General features: G+C 57.1%; 1 protein-coding gene across 1 annotated transcript in view; it reads left to right on the plus strand.

Annotated features, from left to right (window-relative positions):
* Window positions 1–2,573: 2,573 nt before the first annotated feature.
* Window positions 2,574–17,431, plus strand: part of CACNA2D2 (calcium voltage-gated channel auxiliary subunit alpha2delta 2) — a 138,379-nt gene continuing 123,521 nt past the window's right edge. Inside the window, exon 1 of the mRNA XM_049098208.1 lies at window positions 2,574–2,826. Coding sequence (XP_048954165.1) covers window positions 2,612–2,826 — 215 coding nt within the window. The 5' untranslated portion in view covers window positions 2,574–2,611. The remainder of the gene's footprint in view (window positions 2,827–17,431) is intronic.

Here is a 17,431-nt window from a genome sequence, read left to right on the forward strand (position 1 = left end):
ACCTCCCCTCAGCCTGCATGCAGAACTGGCACCTGCCAGGTCCCCTGCCATGGTTGGCCCCCCTCTGCCACCCCCTGTGTTCCAACACAGGCGCTTCTGGCCAGGTGGGTAGCCCCAGGCCTTTGCTGCCAAACATATCAATGTACCTGCCATGGAAGTCCCCGCGTTTCTGGGAAGTCTTGATTTTTCCTCCCATGACTTTATACTGTGGCTGGAGCCAGCCGCCAGGAAACCGAGGATGTTGTGAGCCTCAGAAGTTGGAATGTGTAAACTCTTACTACCCGTGTACTCTTAATTACCTCCCCTCCTTATTTGTCTTCCTTTAACGGCCTGTCAACCAAAATCTCCCGCCTTTCCCTCTGTGCCAGCAGCCTCAATTAGGTGCACATCTGTGGTGGCTGGAACTGAAATGCCCTACTACCAAGGCCCACTCACCGTACCCAGTCTGGATATAGGTGCTTGATGGCTTGTGCACTCTTCAGCTACAGTACTGTCACTCTGGTGTCAAAGGGCAGAGACACTGTCCCTGACATTTCTTACCCTGACACTGCAGAGTCTGCCGTGGGAAGGTTCCCACCTAACCCCAGAGCACACCTAACCCCAGAGGGTAACACCCTTTGTGCAGGTTCCCTGGAGCCATGCACTACAGGCATTTTATCCAGCAAACAGATGGGGGAAGACACCATGGGCCCATCCTGCCCTGAGTATGGGAGAAACAGAGATGCTGGAGACAGGTATCAGCAGGAGGGGCTGGGAGGGGGTTGGTTAGCTCAGGGTTTGTTGCCTCTTCTGTGCAGAACTCCCCCACCCCCTACCCCCTTCTGTCTAGCCTGGAGGGTTAGCCCTATCCAGAGGTGGGGGTGGGGACATCTGGCACAATCAGGCATCTGCTTGTCCCCATATAGCTGGCCTAGCTTGGCCTCTCAGAGTCCACTAGGCCCCTCCTGCTCACCAGGCCCCAAGACTGTCAGGGGTTTGAGGTCCAGGGCATTGCCTTTCTCTGATAATGTTTTTGGGGCCTCAGAGTTCGTGGCCTGTTGGCAAACCTCACTTAGATCAGGGAGGGGGAAAACTTCAAAGCTGTCCACTTGTCAAGCCCTGGCTTATGAGGGTGGGGGCAGGTGTGGGACACCCCAGGCAGGACTGGGGAGCTAGTAAGGATTGTCCCAAGCCTTATTTCCAGCCCCTGACCTCTGCCTTCCTTAGTCTGGGGGCCATCATTCTTCCCTCCTCAACATTAAGTCTTCCTCAGGCTGACTTATGAGTGGGTGATGGAAGGCTCACACAGATACCATAAAGTGGGGACTCTTCCCCACATGGCTACTATTCCTCATTCTTCATGTTAAACTCCCAGAGTCTGTGGTCAGCTACTGCTAAAAGAATCTTGCCCCAAGCCAAGCTGGCAGGAAGCACTCTTCCATCCTGTCTAGAGGGAAGAGCAGAGTTCCAGGGGCAACTTCAGGGGAATCTCTCAGATTTGGGAATCTCTGCCAACCAAGAGTGTTTCAACTTACCAAGCAATACACTCCCATTCTCACTTCATGCTAGAAATCGGGTTAAGCACCCCACACAAGTATCCACAAAAGAGGAAACTGAGGCTCTGAGAGGCCCACAAGCTGCAGAGTCAGAAGCCACACCAGCCCCAGGCTTCTCCCTGCAGCAGGGAGGAGCCAGGGGCCTCAGGACAGAACTGATCGGATTGTGGTGCAGGGATGAGCTTCCTGGCCCTAAGGAGTCTAAATAGAGGCTCTGGAAGTCTCGCGGGGGGGTGGGGGGGGGCGGCTAGGGTCTGGTCTGCACACACTGCCTGCTTAGGCCCGTGAAGTAAATGAGTAGCTGTAGAGGGCTGCATCCTGCCATTCTCAAACCCCGCACAACTGTGCGATTAGACCCGGGAGACCGAAACCCTTCCTTTCTGTCAGGGAGTGAGGACCCCAGTCCCCTACGAGAGGACTCTTGCAGGTAGCCGGAGCCGCTGGGGGTGTGAGTTTAGCACCGATGCCCTTTTCTCTGGTCTGAAGTCTGCCATTCCACCATTAAACCTGCGACTCCAGGCCTCGAGCCTGTTGAAGGTCGAGCCCCCGTAAGGGTCACCCGCGCGCCTGCCGTGGGCCGCGGAGCCCGGAACTCCCACGGCGGGCGCGGCGGAGAGGGGCGGCGGGGCTGGGGGCAGAGGCGCGCACCGGGAGGTCGGCCGGGGCCGGGGCAGGACGCGCGCGCACAGGCTCCGCTCGGCCGCGCGGGCCAGCAGGGCCGGCTCGGGGCTGCGCGGGGACGAGGGGCGCGCGGGCACGGGCGGGCGCGCGGCCGCGGCGGGGGCGCGCGGGGGCGGGCCGGCCGGGGAGGGAGGGGGGAGGGCGGCGCCGGCAGGTTGGCGGCGGCCGCTATTTGAGCGCGGGTCCCGGGCCGGGCGCTCAGAGCGCTTCGAGTCGGCGCGGCGGGGAGGTCGCGGCGCGCAGCCCGCAGAGGCGCTGCGGCCCGTGCAGCCCGGGAGGCCCGGCGCGAAGGAGGCGGAGGAGGCGGAGAGGCCGGATTGCCGCCCGCTGCCCGCGCCCCCCCACCCGGCCGCCGCCGCCCCCCCTCCCCGCGGCGCCGCATCTTGAATGGAAACATGGCGGTGCCGGCTTGGACCTGCGGCGCCTCTCGGCCCGGCCCGGCGCCGACTGCGCTCCCCTGGCCCGGCCGCGGCCCCCGGCCCGGCCCCGGCTCCCGGCGCCCGCCGTCCGGGCCCCCGCGCCCGCTGTTGCTGCTGCTGCCGCCGCTGCTGCTGCTGCCGCTGCTCGCCGCCCCCGGCGCGTCTGCCTACAGCTTCCCCCAGCAGCACACGTAAGTGGCCTCCTCGCCGGCCGCGGGACCCCGGCCGAGCCCCGCGCGCCCCTCCGCCCCCGGCCGCGCCAGTCCCTCCCCGCGCCGGGGCGGGGCGCTGGGTCCGGCCGCCCGCTGCGCCCGGGGGCGGCGGCCCCGAGACCCGAGGACGGGCAGCCGCGGTGGCAGCCGCGGTCCCGGCGCTTCTGGCTGCGTCGCGAAACTTCCCCGCGGTGCCCCTTCTAGCCCCCACCCCCACCCCAGACGGGGCAGAGCAAGATCTGCAAACCTCGGCATGGGGTGGGGGGCTTCCGAGTTTGCCCGCTGCTTGCCCTGCCGCTGTCCCGCTGAGAGGGGAGCCTGAGGTTGGGTGGGGGGGTGGCCGGCGACCCCTGCCCGGCAGAGTTGGAGCCGCGCGTCTGCTCCACGTTTCCTCCCCAGGGGGAACCCGGCGCTTTTGAGCCAGAGGCGGAGGACACCTCCACACCTGTCTTCGTTGGCCTTTTCCTTTGACGGGAAGGACTGAATGCAGAGGGTGCAAGCACCTTCTTGCTGTGGCCAGTGCCACAGAGGGGGTCAGTGTCCCTTGTGCTTGTCCCCTCGCTGCACCTGAGGGCAGGGTCCCCTGGAGAGCTGGGAGGTGAAGGTGCTGGAATGGGGGCAGAAAGTGAATGGCAGGGTGGACCCCTGCCTGCCTCTGCTGCTGCTGCCAACAAGGGAATAGCATCTCCTGGCCCTGCCAGCTTCTGCCGGTTTTCATGGTCCTTTTGAGCCTTCTCTCCCTCCCCAAGGGCCAGCAAACTTGGGCATCCTCCTCTGATGAGCTCAGCCAGATGTGTCTGGGGCTTGGAGTAGGCATTCAGTGCCCGTGGCCTCTAGGACAGCAGCTATTTCTGTGGGCACCATGCCCGAGACTTAGGTCAGTGCCCAGACACCTCTCACCCCTGTGGCTTTGGGCCGTGGTGACTGCCTTGCTGTCTGCTATCTGTCTCCAGGTCTGTGGAGCCACCTGTCCCTGGGATACTTCACCAGTAGCCAGGCCTGGGGTTTGGGAAATGAGTAGCTGGGCTGCTAGTGGCCAAGGGGAAGGTTCTGGCCTAAGGGAAGGGGAGAGGCTGACTCTGCGTCATTAGACCATTTCTGCCCAAGGGTAGGAGACCCTGGTTTTGCCTCAAAACCTGCCGACTCCAGCTGGTAGGTTCGCTCAGATGAGGGAAAAACAAACTCGGAAAGGCACTGCTGAGTGTCTCTTCATCTCGTCATTTCTTTCCTCATACAGCCTGGCTGTGCTCAGGCGGGTGATCAGTTGGCAAATTACAGGTGCCGCACGGACGTGTCCTCTGTCAACCGTCTGGATTTGTGTGTGTGTGTGTGTGTATGTGTTGTGGGGAGGGGGTGCTCAAGGAGAGGAGAATCATATGGAAGTTCAGGGCCTGTGGGTGCGTTATTGTCTTTTATTTGCTGTGATGAAAATGGACTTTAGCAACAATGTTTAAAAAAGAGCAAAAGCATTATTTTTGTTGTTCTTTTTTCCTCAAAGCCAAGCCACAATATTTTTTCCCTAGCCATTTTATAGCTCCTTGAATGAAGGTTTAAATAGATGTCTCTTTTCACCTCTTCCCACCTGGCCCCCTCTCCTTGCAACCTGCAATGGACCAGATGGCTGCTGGGCCTGCGTGGGTCTCCATTGGAAGGACAGTGTGAGACCCTGACCAGAGTGGACACCTGTCACTCTGTCCCCAGCAAGAAGAGGATGAGGCGGGTGTGATGGCAGCGGCACATTTCCAGCTGGACGCTCTTCTCTTGTCCGTAGAGTTGGAGCTAATTTGAGGGTTTGGGACATGTCTCGCAAACCATAATTAGAGAACGAGAGTGGGGGTGGGACGGGGGCTGCGCGGCTCTGAGGGTCCAGGGGGAAGTGACTAATGTGACGACGACACACAGGGTTTACCGTGACAGCCAGCGCCCTTCAGCTGCCCTGGTCCCGCAGATGCGGATGCCCATTGATCCTCACAAGGAGGAAGGGGAGGGAATGGAGTGAGGGCCCCTGCATGGCTAGCTGGAGCAGGGGCTTTTGGGGCTTTTGTCGAACTCACATAAAAGGCTGAGGCGGCTGCCTGCCGTGGGGCTGCCTTGGGGGCAGATGACCTCCCTGAACTCTTCCTGGGTCAGCGGCCAGGCTAGGATGAGACTTTGATACAGGTGGCTTTCTGAGATGGGAAGTGGGAGCCTCATCGTCATGGCACTGGGGTGACGACCCCTGGGCGGAGAGGGCCCTAGGTGGGAAAGTCATCTCCTCGTCTGCGTCTGGCAGAGCTCTGCGAGCCACTGGTTTTAAGCCAGTGTCGGTTTGGGGTCCGGTGGCCATTATTTCTGTGCTTGCTGTGGCAGAGTGGCTCTGTGCCCATCAGGCGAGTGGACCGAGGCAGCAGTGAACCAAGGAGGGCAGAGGAGTTGCCGCTGGAGTGGTGACAGGGCTTGGGTTTTGGCAGCAGAGGGTGGGGGGAACTCCCTCACCCCGCCTGGACCTAAATCGGGGTTTCAAACGAGGAGGCCATGAGAGCAGGTACATGGATGTGTACCCGTGCACTCGTGTGTTTGGGGGTGAAGTTGGGGGAGAAGGAGTCAGAGCACATTCTTCCCTTTTACCCACCTCCCCATTCCCAATTCTGCGCACTCCCGCCGTGGCCCTGAATGGCGAATGGCCACCGCTGCCTGCCGAGGGCAACTGCTTTGCCTCTCTCCGCGTCTTTCTCCCATGTGTCTTCTGGTCCCCTCCCCTGCCGCCCTCTGGGGCCCCCGCAGCCCCACTCCTCCATTTCCTTGCCCATCCCTCTCAGTGCTCTGTGACCGCCTCTTTTGGGGGAACCTCTGAACCCAGTTCTCTGGCATCCCTGGCTTCCTCCGTCGCCTGCTCTGTGGGGCCCTGGCTGAGTGCTGTGGGAGCCCCAGGCTGAGCTGCCTGGCTGGTCACCCCCTCTTAGCCCCACTCTGTCATGGTGACAGCACTGGCCAGCACTCCCTTCCTCTGGCAGGGTGAGTGGGGAGCTGAGAGCGGCCCGAGGGGTCTGAACCCACCTAGCAGATTAATGACAGCTGGAGTACGTGCTCTTTTTCCTGAGTGCCCACGACGGGGCATGCGTCAGTCTAGCTATGGTTAATGGTGGGTGACGTGTGCCTGTCTGGGCCTCGGAGCCCGCGCCTTCACCTCCCTGTGACTCTCCCTGTTAGAGGGAGGCAACATCACACATCTGGGTCCCCCATCTCCCCAACGACCTGCCGCAGCTTTTGCAGGAGGGAGGGGTGAGACTTCACAGCCTGCTGCCACCACCACTGGTGTGCAGAGCTGCCAAGGGCTCACATCCCTCTTGGTGTAGAGACCCCGGGCTGCTGTTCCTGCTGTGCCCTACCCCTGTTGGGCACCTCCTTCTGGTGAGCCATGTCAGACTAACCCCTGAGGAGGTGGGGGAGCCATTCTTTAAGATGAGTCTCCTCATAATCTGTGGGCGAATCTCACTCTAGATTCTCAGTCACCCTGGTGTCCCCAAGGAGAGACTGACTTACAAGTAGAGTGAATACTTCAATACTCAGTGCCTCCTTTTCTCTGCTGCCTGTATGCAGGTGGGCACCGTCAGCTTCTGGCACCTCAGATGTGTCTGGGGGACCCTGCCAGCTCCTGAGAGGAGGCAGTTTGGGGACATGCTGGGTGTCAGGTGTAGGCCCAGCAGGCTCAAGCGTTGGCCTCCAGAGCTGACCCTCTTGTTGGGATGACCTTGCTTCAGTTTCCCCAGCTGAGATAATAGAACCTGCTTAAGAGGCTGGTGGTGAGAATTCCTGTGAGGGGACATAGCCCTCTGAGGGGTGGGGAGGCTTCCACGGGTGGGCACCGGGGCACCTGTTGTAAACGTCAGCATCTCGCCCTAATGCTGCAGCCAGACAGGCCTCTGCCCACCAGTCTTTTCACATTGTTCCCAAGGGCTGAGCACCTCCTATCCTGCTTTGCTGGTGATTCCCCTCATCACTGCATGCTTTGTTGAGGGGTTTAAATACCTCTTTCAAGGTCTCATACCCACACCTTCTAAAGGCTTCTGGGTTGTACCCACCTACATAGGTCTCATACCCACACCTTCTAAAGGCTCAGACTATACCCTACATAGGGTATCAGCTCCTGGAGGACAGACTCTGGGCCACCTCCCTCCTTCCCTCCCTGAGCCCAGCTTGACTGTGGTGGGGAGCATCACCAGGCTAATAGTGGGCCTCCTCTCAGTAAGCTCAGGCCAGGCCCTTAGATACATTACTCCCTTGGCCTTAAAACCTGGGCTCATGCCCATTCCACAGATGAGGACACTGAAACTCAGAAAGATGAAGGCCCTGCCCAAAGCCCCACAATTTCTGAAAGCAGCCCTGGGAGAGGACTGATCTGTCTAGATGCTTAGCTGCCCTGCCAGGGGCCTGGGCACATCTGAGCAGTAGGCCCAGGAAGTTGGGGGTGGGGACCCAAAACCTGGGTCTTTGGATGAAAATGAAGAGGCCTAAGACCTGTGAGGCAGTGTGCCTAGGCCTTCCAGCTGTAACCTTTCTTGCACTGTCGCTTTGCTCTTCCAGGTCTCAGAAGAGCCGGGCGGGGGGGGGGGCTTCTTCCTTGCCCCAAGGCTGCCCTGCCGGCCCACTTCCACCCTCTTCCACACATACACACGTGATGATGGGGCCCCCAACTCAGGTGTTCTTTTCCAAGGCTTTGAGTCATCAGCCAGACCTGCCTGGTATGGGGGGTTGGGCAGGAGGGGCTCCCAGTGCAAGATGCCAAAATGCCATCTCCCCCTCCAGATTCCAGTATGATTCTGGAGAGAAAGGGCATGGGGGTGGTTAATGGAAACCTGAGGCTGGATCCTCTAGTCCGTTGGGAGTTTTGTCAGCCCCGTGGGGACTTCAGAGGACTCAGGCTTTATAGACCTTAGCGGTTTTCATGCTCCAAGGACTGGTGTGGCCTGGGGGACTATGAAACTCTTCGAGGGCCAGCTGGAGGTTTTGGGAGTCAAATTAGGCAGGCCTGTGGGATGAGCCTATCTGGCAGGTAGTGGTGTGTGTGGGTGGGGGCTGGTCTCTTTCTCCTTCCCCTTCCAGTACCCCTGCCCTGCTGCTGTCCTTGCAGTCTTCTAGATTGAGATCTGCCTCAGGAACTGGTGACCTGTGTCTTTAAGTGAGTGGGCTTAGGGCCTCAGGTGGGGGCAGGATACATCAAGGTCTGGGGTACTGTGAAGGCAAGGGTGGGGGGCTTTCCCACTGCTGGCTACAATTCCTTCAGCCAACTGGCGAGCTTCTGTTCATGTCAGGTTGGTTTTTTTTTTTCCTCTGGTGCCTACTGTCTAAACAAGAAGCTACAGAATCAATATTCGTATTCCCAGAGGGAGGTGTATGTGTGGTTTTTGCTTTTTTTTCTTTTCCCTTCTTCTCTTGTTCTGTGTAACCTAAAGAGCCTTCCGAGTTGCCTGTGGCTAAGGTCGGTGGGGGAGTTGGCAGTGCAGGTGACCACCAATGGATTGGGATGCCCCTGGGGGGGGGGGGCACAGGGATCTCGTAATGCTACCCAAAAGGAGTCAAGGATGCTGTCATTCAGGCCCACACGGTCTGAGCCCTACTTTATGTAGGCACAACCCCGAGGCTTGACTCTGTCTGGTCCTGCCCTTCCACTATGGGACTTAGGTCATAGGTTTGGTGTCCCTGGGCCTGATCCTGCTTGTGGGCCACCTAGTCCCTTTCCCATCTGAGCTGGGCCCCCTCCTTCTGGGCCTGGGCTGGTCCGCCTGGCTTCTGGCCGCTGTGTGTGCTAGTGCCTGAGCCTGTGGGGAATGGAACCTCATGGAGTAGGAGACCCTGTCTAGCTGGGATTAGGTGAGGGAAAGCTTCACATGGGGGGCCTGGGGGCCCTTGCCTCGGGTTAGCCTGGTTCTGGGAGGGACCTCTGTCAAAGGCATTTCCAGCCCAATCCTGTCAGCTCGGTGGCTTGCATGCCAGTGACCTTGGACAAGGCCCCTCTCCTCCACCTGGGCCTCAGTTTCTTTTCCAGGGCTCAACTGACTGACATCCCCATGTCCTAGGAAGATAGGCTCAGGGTCTTCCTTTCCTCTTCACGCTGTGTTCTCGCTGCAGAGTGAGGCCTGACCCCCCAGCCCCGCCAGACCCTCCCTCTGCCAGCGGGAGGGGCACGCACCTCACATACTGGCCTCTGGCCACACCTTGGGTATCTCGAAGCTGCTTCTCAGACTGACCCACTTTGAGCTCTAATCAACCTAATTGTTTAGCAGAGAGGGAGGGGCATGGGAAATCTTCCCTGCTGGTCATTAACCAGCTCTCCCCACCTTGGAAATGGCTCTGTTAAACGAAGAGGAAAGGAGTGGTGAGAAGAGGGGGGAGTTGTCCCCTCTGCCTTCCTTCACTGCCCTGCGTAGCTGGTGGGTTCCTGGCTCCCACCTCGATGCCTTCCTTGCCTGCCAGCCAAATCTCTCTGAATGAGCGCCCTGCTTGGTTCACCCTCAGGCTGTCACACCTCTCACCAGCTGTGCGACCTTGGGGACTTCCTCGGCCTTTCTGGGTCTTGGGGCCTCATCTGTAAAATAGGGTTTCCTTGAGCGTGCTGCCTCACAGGGCTGGGGTATGAAAGGTCCCAGGGGACGGGCCTGGCCCCGGGGAGTACATGATAAGGTTGTGTGGATCCTGACTTGATCTGCTACGGTTCTCAGCCCAGCCAGGCCCACCCTCTCAAGTGCCAGAAACCTCTCCTGTCACCCACAGCACCCCTGGCACCTCCAGGCCCTATAAGCACCTGACACGCAGCTGTAGTTTCTGTGTCTTTCCTCCTGTGCTTGGCCCTTGCCTTGGGCTGTGTGTGGATGTATCTAAGAGTATGCTCTTGTGTGTGTTTGTGCACATGTGTTGGGTATGCTCACGTGAACACATACTTGTGTGAATTCCACTTGTACACGAAGATGTGCTTGTGTGGGTGTGTGTGCATGTGCATATGTGTCCCTGTGTGCGTGTGCTGGCATATTGTTTGCACATGTGCAGGTATGTGTGCATGTATGTGCTCATGTGTATACATAGGTGCAGGTGTGCATGAACAGGAGCACAAACATGGGTGTGTGTTGTGCATGTGTGCATATGCAGACGCGTGGTTCATCTCTCTGTACCCAGGACGTGCTCTCAGTGCCCCCTCCCGCACCCGCCTTTGAAGTTAATGCCACAGCTGGCTGGGCAAATGCTGGCAGCAGGAACTAAAGCAGCCTGGTTGTTAGGGCCAGTGTTTTGCAAACTTTTATGTCAGGAACAGCCCGAGTTAAGGCTGATCTGGAAAGTTTGATCATCTACCAACTGGCTCGATGACAGTCTGTGAAGGAAACACACAGGCTGCATCCTTGGAATTCAAATTTTTGCAAATTGAGTGGTATTTAGATGCACTGGAGGACTTGGGACTCAGAGGAGCTTGGTGAGTCCTCTATGAAGTGAAGCATCTTTGCAGACAGACCTTCCCTTGTGGGGAATGTGAAGGGTAGGCAGGGAGGTTGGGTAGTGAGAGTGGGAACCCTTGCTGTGTGACCTTGGGCTGGCATTTTCCCCCTCTTGGAGTGGGTGCTTCTCATTTGCACGGCAAAGGGAGGGAGACTGGCATCCTTGGAACATCTGCTGTAGGTCTAGGGTTCTCACCCCTAGGAAGATATTTGTGCAGTCGGTTGCTGGCATGATTTGGGGTACAGAAGCTCAATGATCCCCATATGTTTCTCTAGTTAGGGCACCTCCCATGAAGTCTCTTCCTTCCAAGGATGAGTTTTTGTCTACTGGGTGCTGGCCCTTGGGGCTGTTGTGTGCCCAGCTGAGCTCTGGCCCTGATATGATGGGTTCTGATGTGGGTTCTGATGGCTGAGCGGATCATAAGTTTTGCTTTCCTGGCATTCTCAGGGTCTGTGTGTTGTCAGTACTGGGGTATCCCAATGTCCTCGGCATTTTGGGAGGGGGCTTCTGCAAAAAGCAGAAGTGACTGAGAAGGCCTCTGGAGCCTGCAGGACCAGTGGGGGTTCCGGTTGGGGGGCAGGGTGCCTGGGCGGGACTGTCTCCTTGGGTAGTATGGACTTTGCATGGTTCCTTGTCTTGGGAAGGACATATCCCAACCACAGAAGCCTCTGGGGACCCAGGCACCTCCATTTTAAGACAAGGAAGCTGATGTCTGAGATGGCAGAGAGGAACCTTCAAGCCCTACGTGTCTTCGCTTGCACAAACCCTGTGGATAGGGCTCAGTCCCCAGTGCTCAATACAGGCTGCTCAGAGAATGATCCCAGCTTAGCTGTCCTTGCACTATCACATACAACTGGTTCTCTTGATAAAAAACATCCCTGGGGTGTCTGAGTGGCTCAGTCAGTGTAGCATCCTACTTTTGATTTCGGCTCAGGTCATGATCTCAGGGTCATGAGATCAAGCATCAAGCTGGGCATGGAGCCTTCCTAAGATTCTCTCTCTCCCTCTCCCTCTGTCCCTCCACTTCTCTCTCTCCCTCTCTAAAAAACAAACAAAAACAATCATCATCATCATCCCTGACATGGGATGCAGGAGCAATTTGAAGCCTCCTCTGGCAAATCCTATAGAGCAAGGTGCCTGTGTGGTGTGAGGCTCCAACTCCTGGTCTTCCTCTGGGACAGACGTTGGTGCCTCCCTGCCATTTTAGAGTCAGCAAGGCTTTCAGGGTACCCTCGGAAAGGACAGCTTTGTCGCTAGGCAGGCAGGAATGGCCTGGTGTGTTCCTGAGATGGGTAGAGGCCCCTGCTCTGCTTCGAGTTCCCAGCCTGACGTGGCATTTTAGCCTTGATAACTTCCCTCTGCAGCCCCGTGTTCTTTGCCTGCCGGCGCCGCCTAAAATGCTGTATTTGAAGCCTTAAAGGTCAGGCCTGGTGCTGCTACCAGTTCCAACAAACAAACAACAAAACAACCCACCTCAGCCCTGCCCCCAGCTTCATTTATTAGAAAAGAGAAATGAGCTGGTGAAACAGGCTTCTGTGCTGATGGCTGTCACAGATGGACGTTTCTCTTTTCTCCTTGTGAGCTGAGGCTGGGATGGGTGGGGGGAAAACCTGGAAGACTTCCCTTCTTTTCCTGGACCCCCTGGCATGCTGCAGTGTCTCCTGCTGAGGGGTAGTGATGACCTTGTACCCCAGAAGCCTACTGTGGGCAGAGCCCCATTTCCCAGGCCAGCATTGAGGCTGCTTGGGCTGGCTCTATTCTCTGGCCACTAGCCCTGTGACGCTCCAGGCTCCAGCCAGGCCCAGCCACTTGCAGATCCTAGTAGGAGCTCTGGCCTTTGTACCTCCTGGCCCTTGCTCATCATATCCTTCTGTCAGGCTGGTCTGTTCAACCCAAGTACTGAGGCAAAGAGCCCTTCTCACCCATGCCTGCCTCTGGCTTCCCAGCCCTTTGTGGGCCTTTCTGACAACCCTATGCCCCAGTGTATAGGGCCCTTCCAGGAGTAGGCACTGGGCTGACTACTACCCCTCCAAAATGTGAGTCTGAAGAATACATTTGGCTACTACTACGAAAAGGAGTTTATGCATACACCATGGCGACTACAGCATGATGATTTTTTTCATTGTGGTTAGTCCTTTTATCCTCTGATAGGGAGGTCAGAGCTGTCATTAAGGACTGAGTCCACCCCTGCACTCTGCCTGACTGGCCTCACTTTTAGTGGGTCTATTCTTGGCCAACTCCCCTCGTGACAACATGATGGCTGCCATAGCTCCAGGCATCACAGGTACTAGACAATAGGAGTGAAGGAGATACTGGATTCCTCTTAAGAAGCCAGGAAACCTGGCTCAGAAGCCCCTAGCCAACTTCGCCTCACAACTCATTGGTTAGCACTTGGGTCACATGTCCACTCTAAACCAATCACTGGCAAGGGAGAAAGTGTACTGTGATTGGCTCTGGCTAATCAGGATTTACCCTTGAGCAAAGGATGGGGTCACCTTGGGGCTGGAGGCAGGAGAGATGCTTACAGACTTGGGTTTTGTTAGCAAGAAGCGGGGAGCAATGGAGAATAGGAAGCGATTTCTGCTCCAAGATCAGACCAGAGGCCTAAACATGGGATGGGGGTGAGGAAGAAGGTGGGAGGGAAGGAAGGGAAGGGGCATGTCCATGCTCAAGGAAACATTGTTAGGAAAGTGGTTATTTTAACCACATCACCAATCACTATGAGCTGGGCCCTGAGTAATGTGTTTCATGTATCCTATCCAGTGAGATCAATCCATTTTTATTCCCATTTCATGAACAAGAAAAATTGAGGTTCAGCAGGGCTGAGTGATGCTGAAATCACACAGATAGTAGTGGAGGTGGGATTCCTACTCCAGTACTCAGGTCTGAGCACCCAGCCACAGCCTCACATGGCCCTCCTGCAGCCCACCTCCTCCTTCAGGCTTTCTCCCATTAGCCAGCTGGGAGCTGACAGTACTGTGATCACCCATGTGGACAAGTAGCAGGGGAGCAGGACAGCCTAGATTCACTCCCCCCTTGCCCCCACCACTCTACCTACCCTTCACCCTCCATCTTCCCACCTGCTCCATCCCCCAACTCCCACCCATCCCTGGTGGTGCCTAGATTTACCCATGGGAGACTCAGAAGCAGCAAGGTCAAGTATTTAAGCCAGACCCTGGCTGCTGAAGTGCCCAGAAACCTCAGGAGATTGTGCTGTAGGGACTGGGCCTCCCCTTGCCCTTCCTCCCTCTGTCGGTGTCCTCCTACCCCACCCTATCCTTGGTCTGTGTCCAGCTCACTGTGGGAGTCTGGGCAAGCCACTGCCCTCCTCTGAGCCTCAGGGTCCTCATTATTCCTGGGACCCCCCCCCAGATTGATGGATCTTTCTTCAGCTGAGGATGATGCTCTCCTGATACTCCATCTGTGTGGCTCTTCTCTCTGTCCTCCCCTGTAAGCTGGTGCTGTGGAGACCATAGCCAAGGGGGCTGCTTTTTTTTTTTTTTAAGAGTTTATTTATTTATTCAGGAGAGACACACACAGAGAGAGAGAGGGGCAGAGACACAGGCAGAGGGAGAAGCAGGCTCCCTGGAGGGAGCCCGACGAGGGACTCAATGCCAGGACTCGATCCTGGGTCTCCAGGATCACACCCTGGGCTGAAGGCAGCGCTAAACTGCTGAGCCACCTGGGCTGCCCGAGGGGGGCTGCTTCTCATGGGCCTAGGAGTGGGATAGCAGGATAGCAGCCATCACTTTCCATGGGGGTGTAACAAACAGCTACTGTGAGCCAAACGTGGAGTAAGCCAGGGAGTGGTCAAATGGGCTGCAAAGGGCCTGCCTGTGGTCCAACTGACCTCTGCCTGTCCCTTAGTGATTGACTGGGAGTCACTGTTCCCCAGAGCCTCCCCTGACTTCCCCTTGTGGGTCAGAGGCTCCCTAGGCTGCCTGAAGGTTCCCCTATTCTTGTCTTGCTGTAGACCTTGCTGCCTACCCTTCGAGGCTGTGTGCCTGGGATAGGCAGGGGCAGGGCCACTCCTCAGTAAGTGAACTCAGTAAATGTTCACCAAACAGAGTCTACACAGGTGTCTACAGACCAAGCTAGTTGTGTCTTTGGAAGCTGGAGTAACTAAGGTCTAGGACAGGGCCTCCATATGGGCCTGGCTTTGCTGGTGCCAAAAGGCAAAGGCCATTCCACACACCCTCCTGTGGCTCTCTCACAAGGAATTGTCCCAGCTCAGGGGCTGACTCTAAGGTCTGCCCTTAGGGGAGAGGGGGAGGTGGGGTCCAGGAACCCATGAGACTATGTTATTTAATTGGGTGGGGGCAGGGCCTAGGTACCAGTATCTTCCAGAGCCACCCAGGTGAGCCAAGGTAGAGAAGCATGGCCATAGGGAATAGGAAAGTAAACACAGGACCCTCCCCTCTGCCACCCCACCCCACCCCACCTCCACAGCAAGGGAGATGGAGGCTTCCAGGCAGAAGGGGTAGGGGTTGGCATACTGGTTCTGGGGAGTCTCCTGGTTGTGGTGCCTCTGGAAGCTGTCTGTTCCCAGGTTCCTCTGCATGTGGCCAGTGGCCAGAGTCTGTGGCCTGTCTCAGGGAGATCACCAGGCTTCCTCAGCTGAGTGCCCCCACTCCCTCCTGACATGCTCTTGCCTCATGCACCCTGCTGACCACTCCATAGCCTGCCCGTGTTTCAGAGCCCCCCTCCTGACCACCCCTTCCCGCCTGAGTCCACTTAGCTGTGTGCTGGGCCTGCTTTCTGGGAGCTCAGTCTGTGGGGGAGACCGTCAGTGAAGACGAAATGGAAGCAAGGCTGAATAAATAATAACTATGCGTGACTGGTGCTCCAAGCAGCATCCAAGGGGTGAAGAGACATTGCCTCCAGTAGTGGTGGGGGAGGTGGGGCAGGGCTCATTTTCCAGATGGAGTTCAGGCGTCCTCAGGGTCTCTGCCATTCCCATGATCCTGAGCCTCCCCCAGACAGGGCTGTGGAGGCTGGGGAGAGCACTCACACCCACTTCCCTCTGAGAGAAAGCGTGTCCCCCCCCCCACCCCCGCAAGGACAGGGGCAGGGGTGTGGTAGGGGAGGGGTTTGCCCGTACAGATCCAGCCCAGTTTCTGAAGCTCCAGGCAGGCTCCATCCGTGTCCTGCTGTGCACCTAGCACCCAGGACACCTTGGGCTGTGCACTGCTTGCGACTGGGGCCCTGCGGCACTGAGTTCCGTGGCACAGAGCAGCTGGAGAAGGGTGGCAGGGAACAATCCCAAAGGCCGTTAAGTGGGGGTGATTTACATGGTTTCTGAGCCAGCGCCTGAGGAAATAAATTCACAGGTGATTTCCAGATTGGTGGCGTATGGAGGCCGTTACTCTAACATGCAGAAGGGTGGGGACTCCCTGAGGCTTCCAGAGGGACCCAGAGCCATGGACTCTACTGGCTTTGTTGCACCTGCCTGCTGCTTGCTAGAAAACCTGGTCAAGGAGGTGGGAATTGAGAAGGAGAGAAGCTATGGGTCCTAAAAAGAGTCCCAAATATGATTTTGTTTGAGTCATTTTTGTGCCTCAGTTTCCTAATCTTTAAAATGGGATCATATTTCTTGGATTTTTTAGTTGTGAGTATAGAGCATCCAGTCTTTTAGCCAATGCTTTCTGAGCACCTGCTATGTGCCTGGCCCTGTACTCAGGAGGTAGTGTTTTTGTGACAGTTTTTGTGACAGTCAAAAACATCAGGGAATTTGTGAGTGCTTTGCACTTGCGGGCACCTCTGGCTGGAGTGGCAGCAGGAGGGTCTTACTGCTGGAGCCCCATCTAGCCTGTGCAGATAATAATACTGTTCCCAATCCCTAATGTACATTGAGCTGAGATTCAGTGCTCTTTGCTGGCCCCAGCCAGGGGGCTCGGGGAAGGGGGGTGACTGGGGGAGGTATCAAGGTCACAAGTTACAAAGTATGGGGCAGTGTTGGGATGCCCAGGGCAGGAGGCTCTGCACCAGGGCCTGGTTGTTAGTCTGGAATGAATGAGTAAATGGAGACTGAGCACTCCCCTGCCAGTCTGTTCCCCATTCTCCCCTGCCCAGAGGGCCAACCTTCCCTGGGTACTTCCAGACCCATGCAGCCCGGGGCCCTACTTCTCCCAGATGGAGAGATCCCAGAGGGTAGGGGCCAAGTGTTAAGCACCTCTCCCATCGGGACAAGTAGTAGGAAATCTTGTGTTAAGCCCAATTTACAAAGTTGCTGGGCAGCCACTCTGAACCCTGTTTTTCTCATCTGAGAAATGGGGAGAGGCAGACTGGCTTGGGTGAATGTGAACTGGGCTGGTAAACATAGGGCAGATACCCTTGCAAGTCAGTGAGAGGGGGACACAAGGGCCTTGCTCTCCTTATCTCCCCACTGTCAGGAGCCCACCACCCTCCACCCTTCGGTACATGGAAGTGCTCCCCATGTACTTGAGGTGGGAATTCTGCCAGGCTCTGTGTGGGAGAGCAGCCTGCTTTGGTGCTCACGCTTGTTCTGTGTGTTCACAGGACGTCGCTGTGGGCAGAGCTGTTGGGCTTTGCACGTGCTGCACCTGTCAGGACTGCACATCAGCTCTGCAGTGCTACCTTCACCTGGCCAGACCCCTGGGTTGGGTCAGGCCCTTTGGCACGCATCCCACCCCTCGAGGCTCGCTGGACTCCTCTTCTCTCCACTCATCGGGTCTGAATCCGATCAGACGTCCATCCTTTCTGCTTGAATGCCAAGCTCCTGAGGGCAGGCCCAGATCTGCCCTGACCACCACTGTATCCCTTTCCGGGACCCAGCCTGCAGCCTGGCGCAGGAACCATCTGAATGAATGAATGGAGAGGGAGGGAGCAAGCTAGTGGGGAATTTGCAGAAGGTTGGAAACACCTGCAGAGTATGTTGTCGGTGATAAGCCCTGCCGGGTTTGTCTCTCCTCCGGCCAGCCCCCATGACAACTCAGGCTTACCAGGCAGAGTGGCTCATATTGGCCTGGGCACCTCCCTGGGGCTCCTCAGAAGGAGGTGCTGCTGCTGAGGTGGCCTCTGAACCCCCCTCCTTGCTGTAGCCACGGATCCTGCACAGCACAGCCCTCAGAGAGGATTTGCATTGCTAAAGGATTCACCA

Source organism: Canis lupus, chromosome 20, assembly GCF_003254725.2.
Source record: "Canis lupus dingo isolate Sandy chromosome 20, ASM325472v2, whole genome shotgun sequence".
NCBI classification, from domain to species: domain Eukaryota; kingdom Metazoa; phylum Chordata; class Mammalia; order Carnivora; family Canidae; genus Canis; species Canis lupus.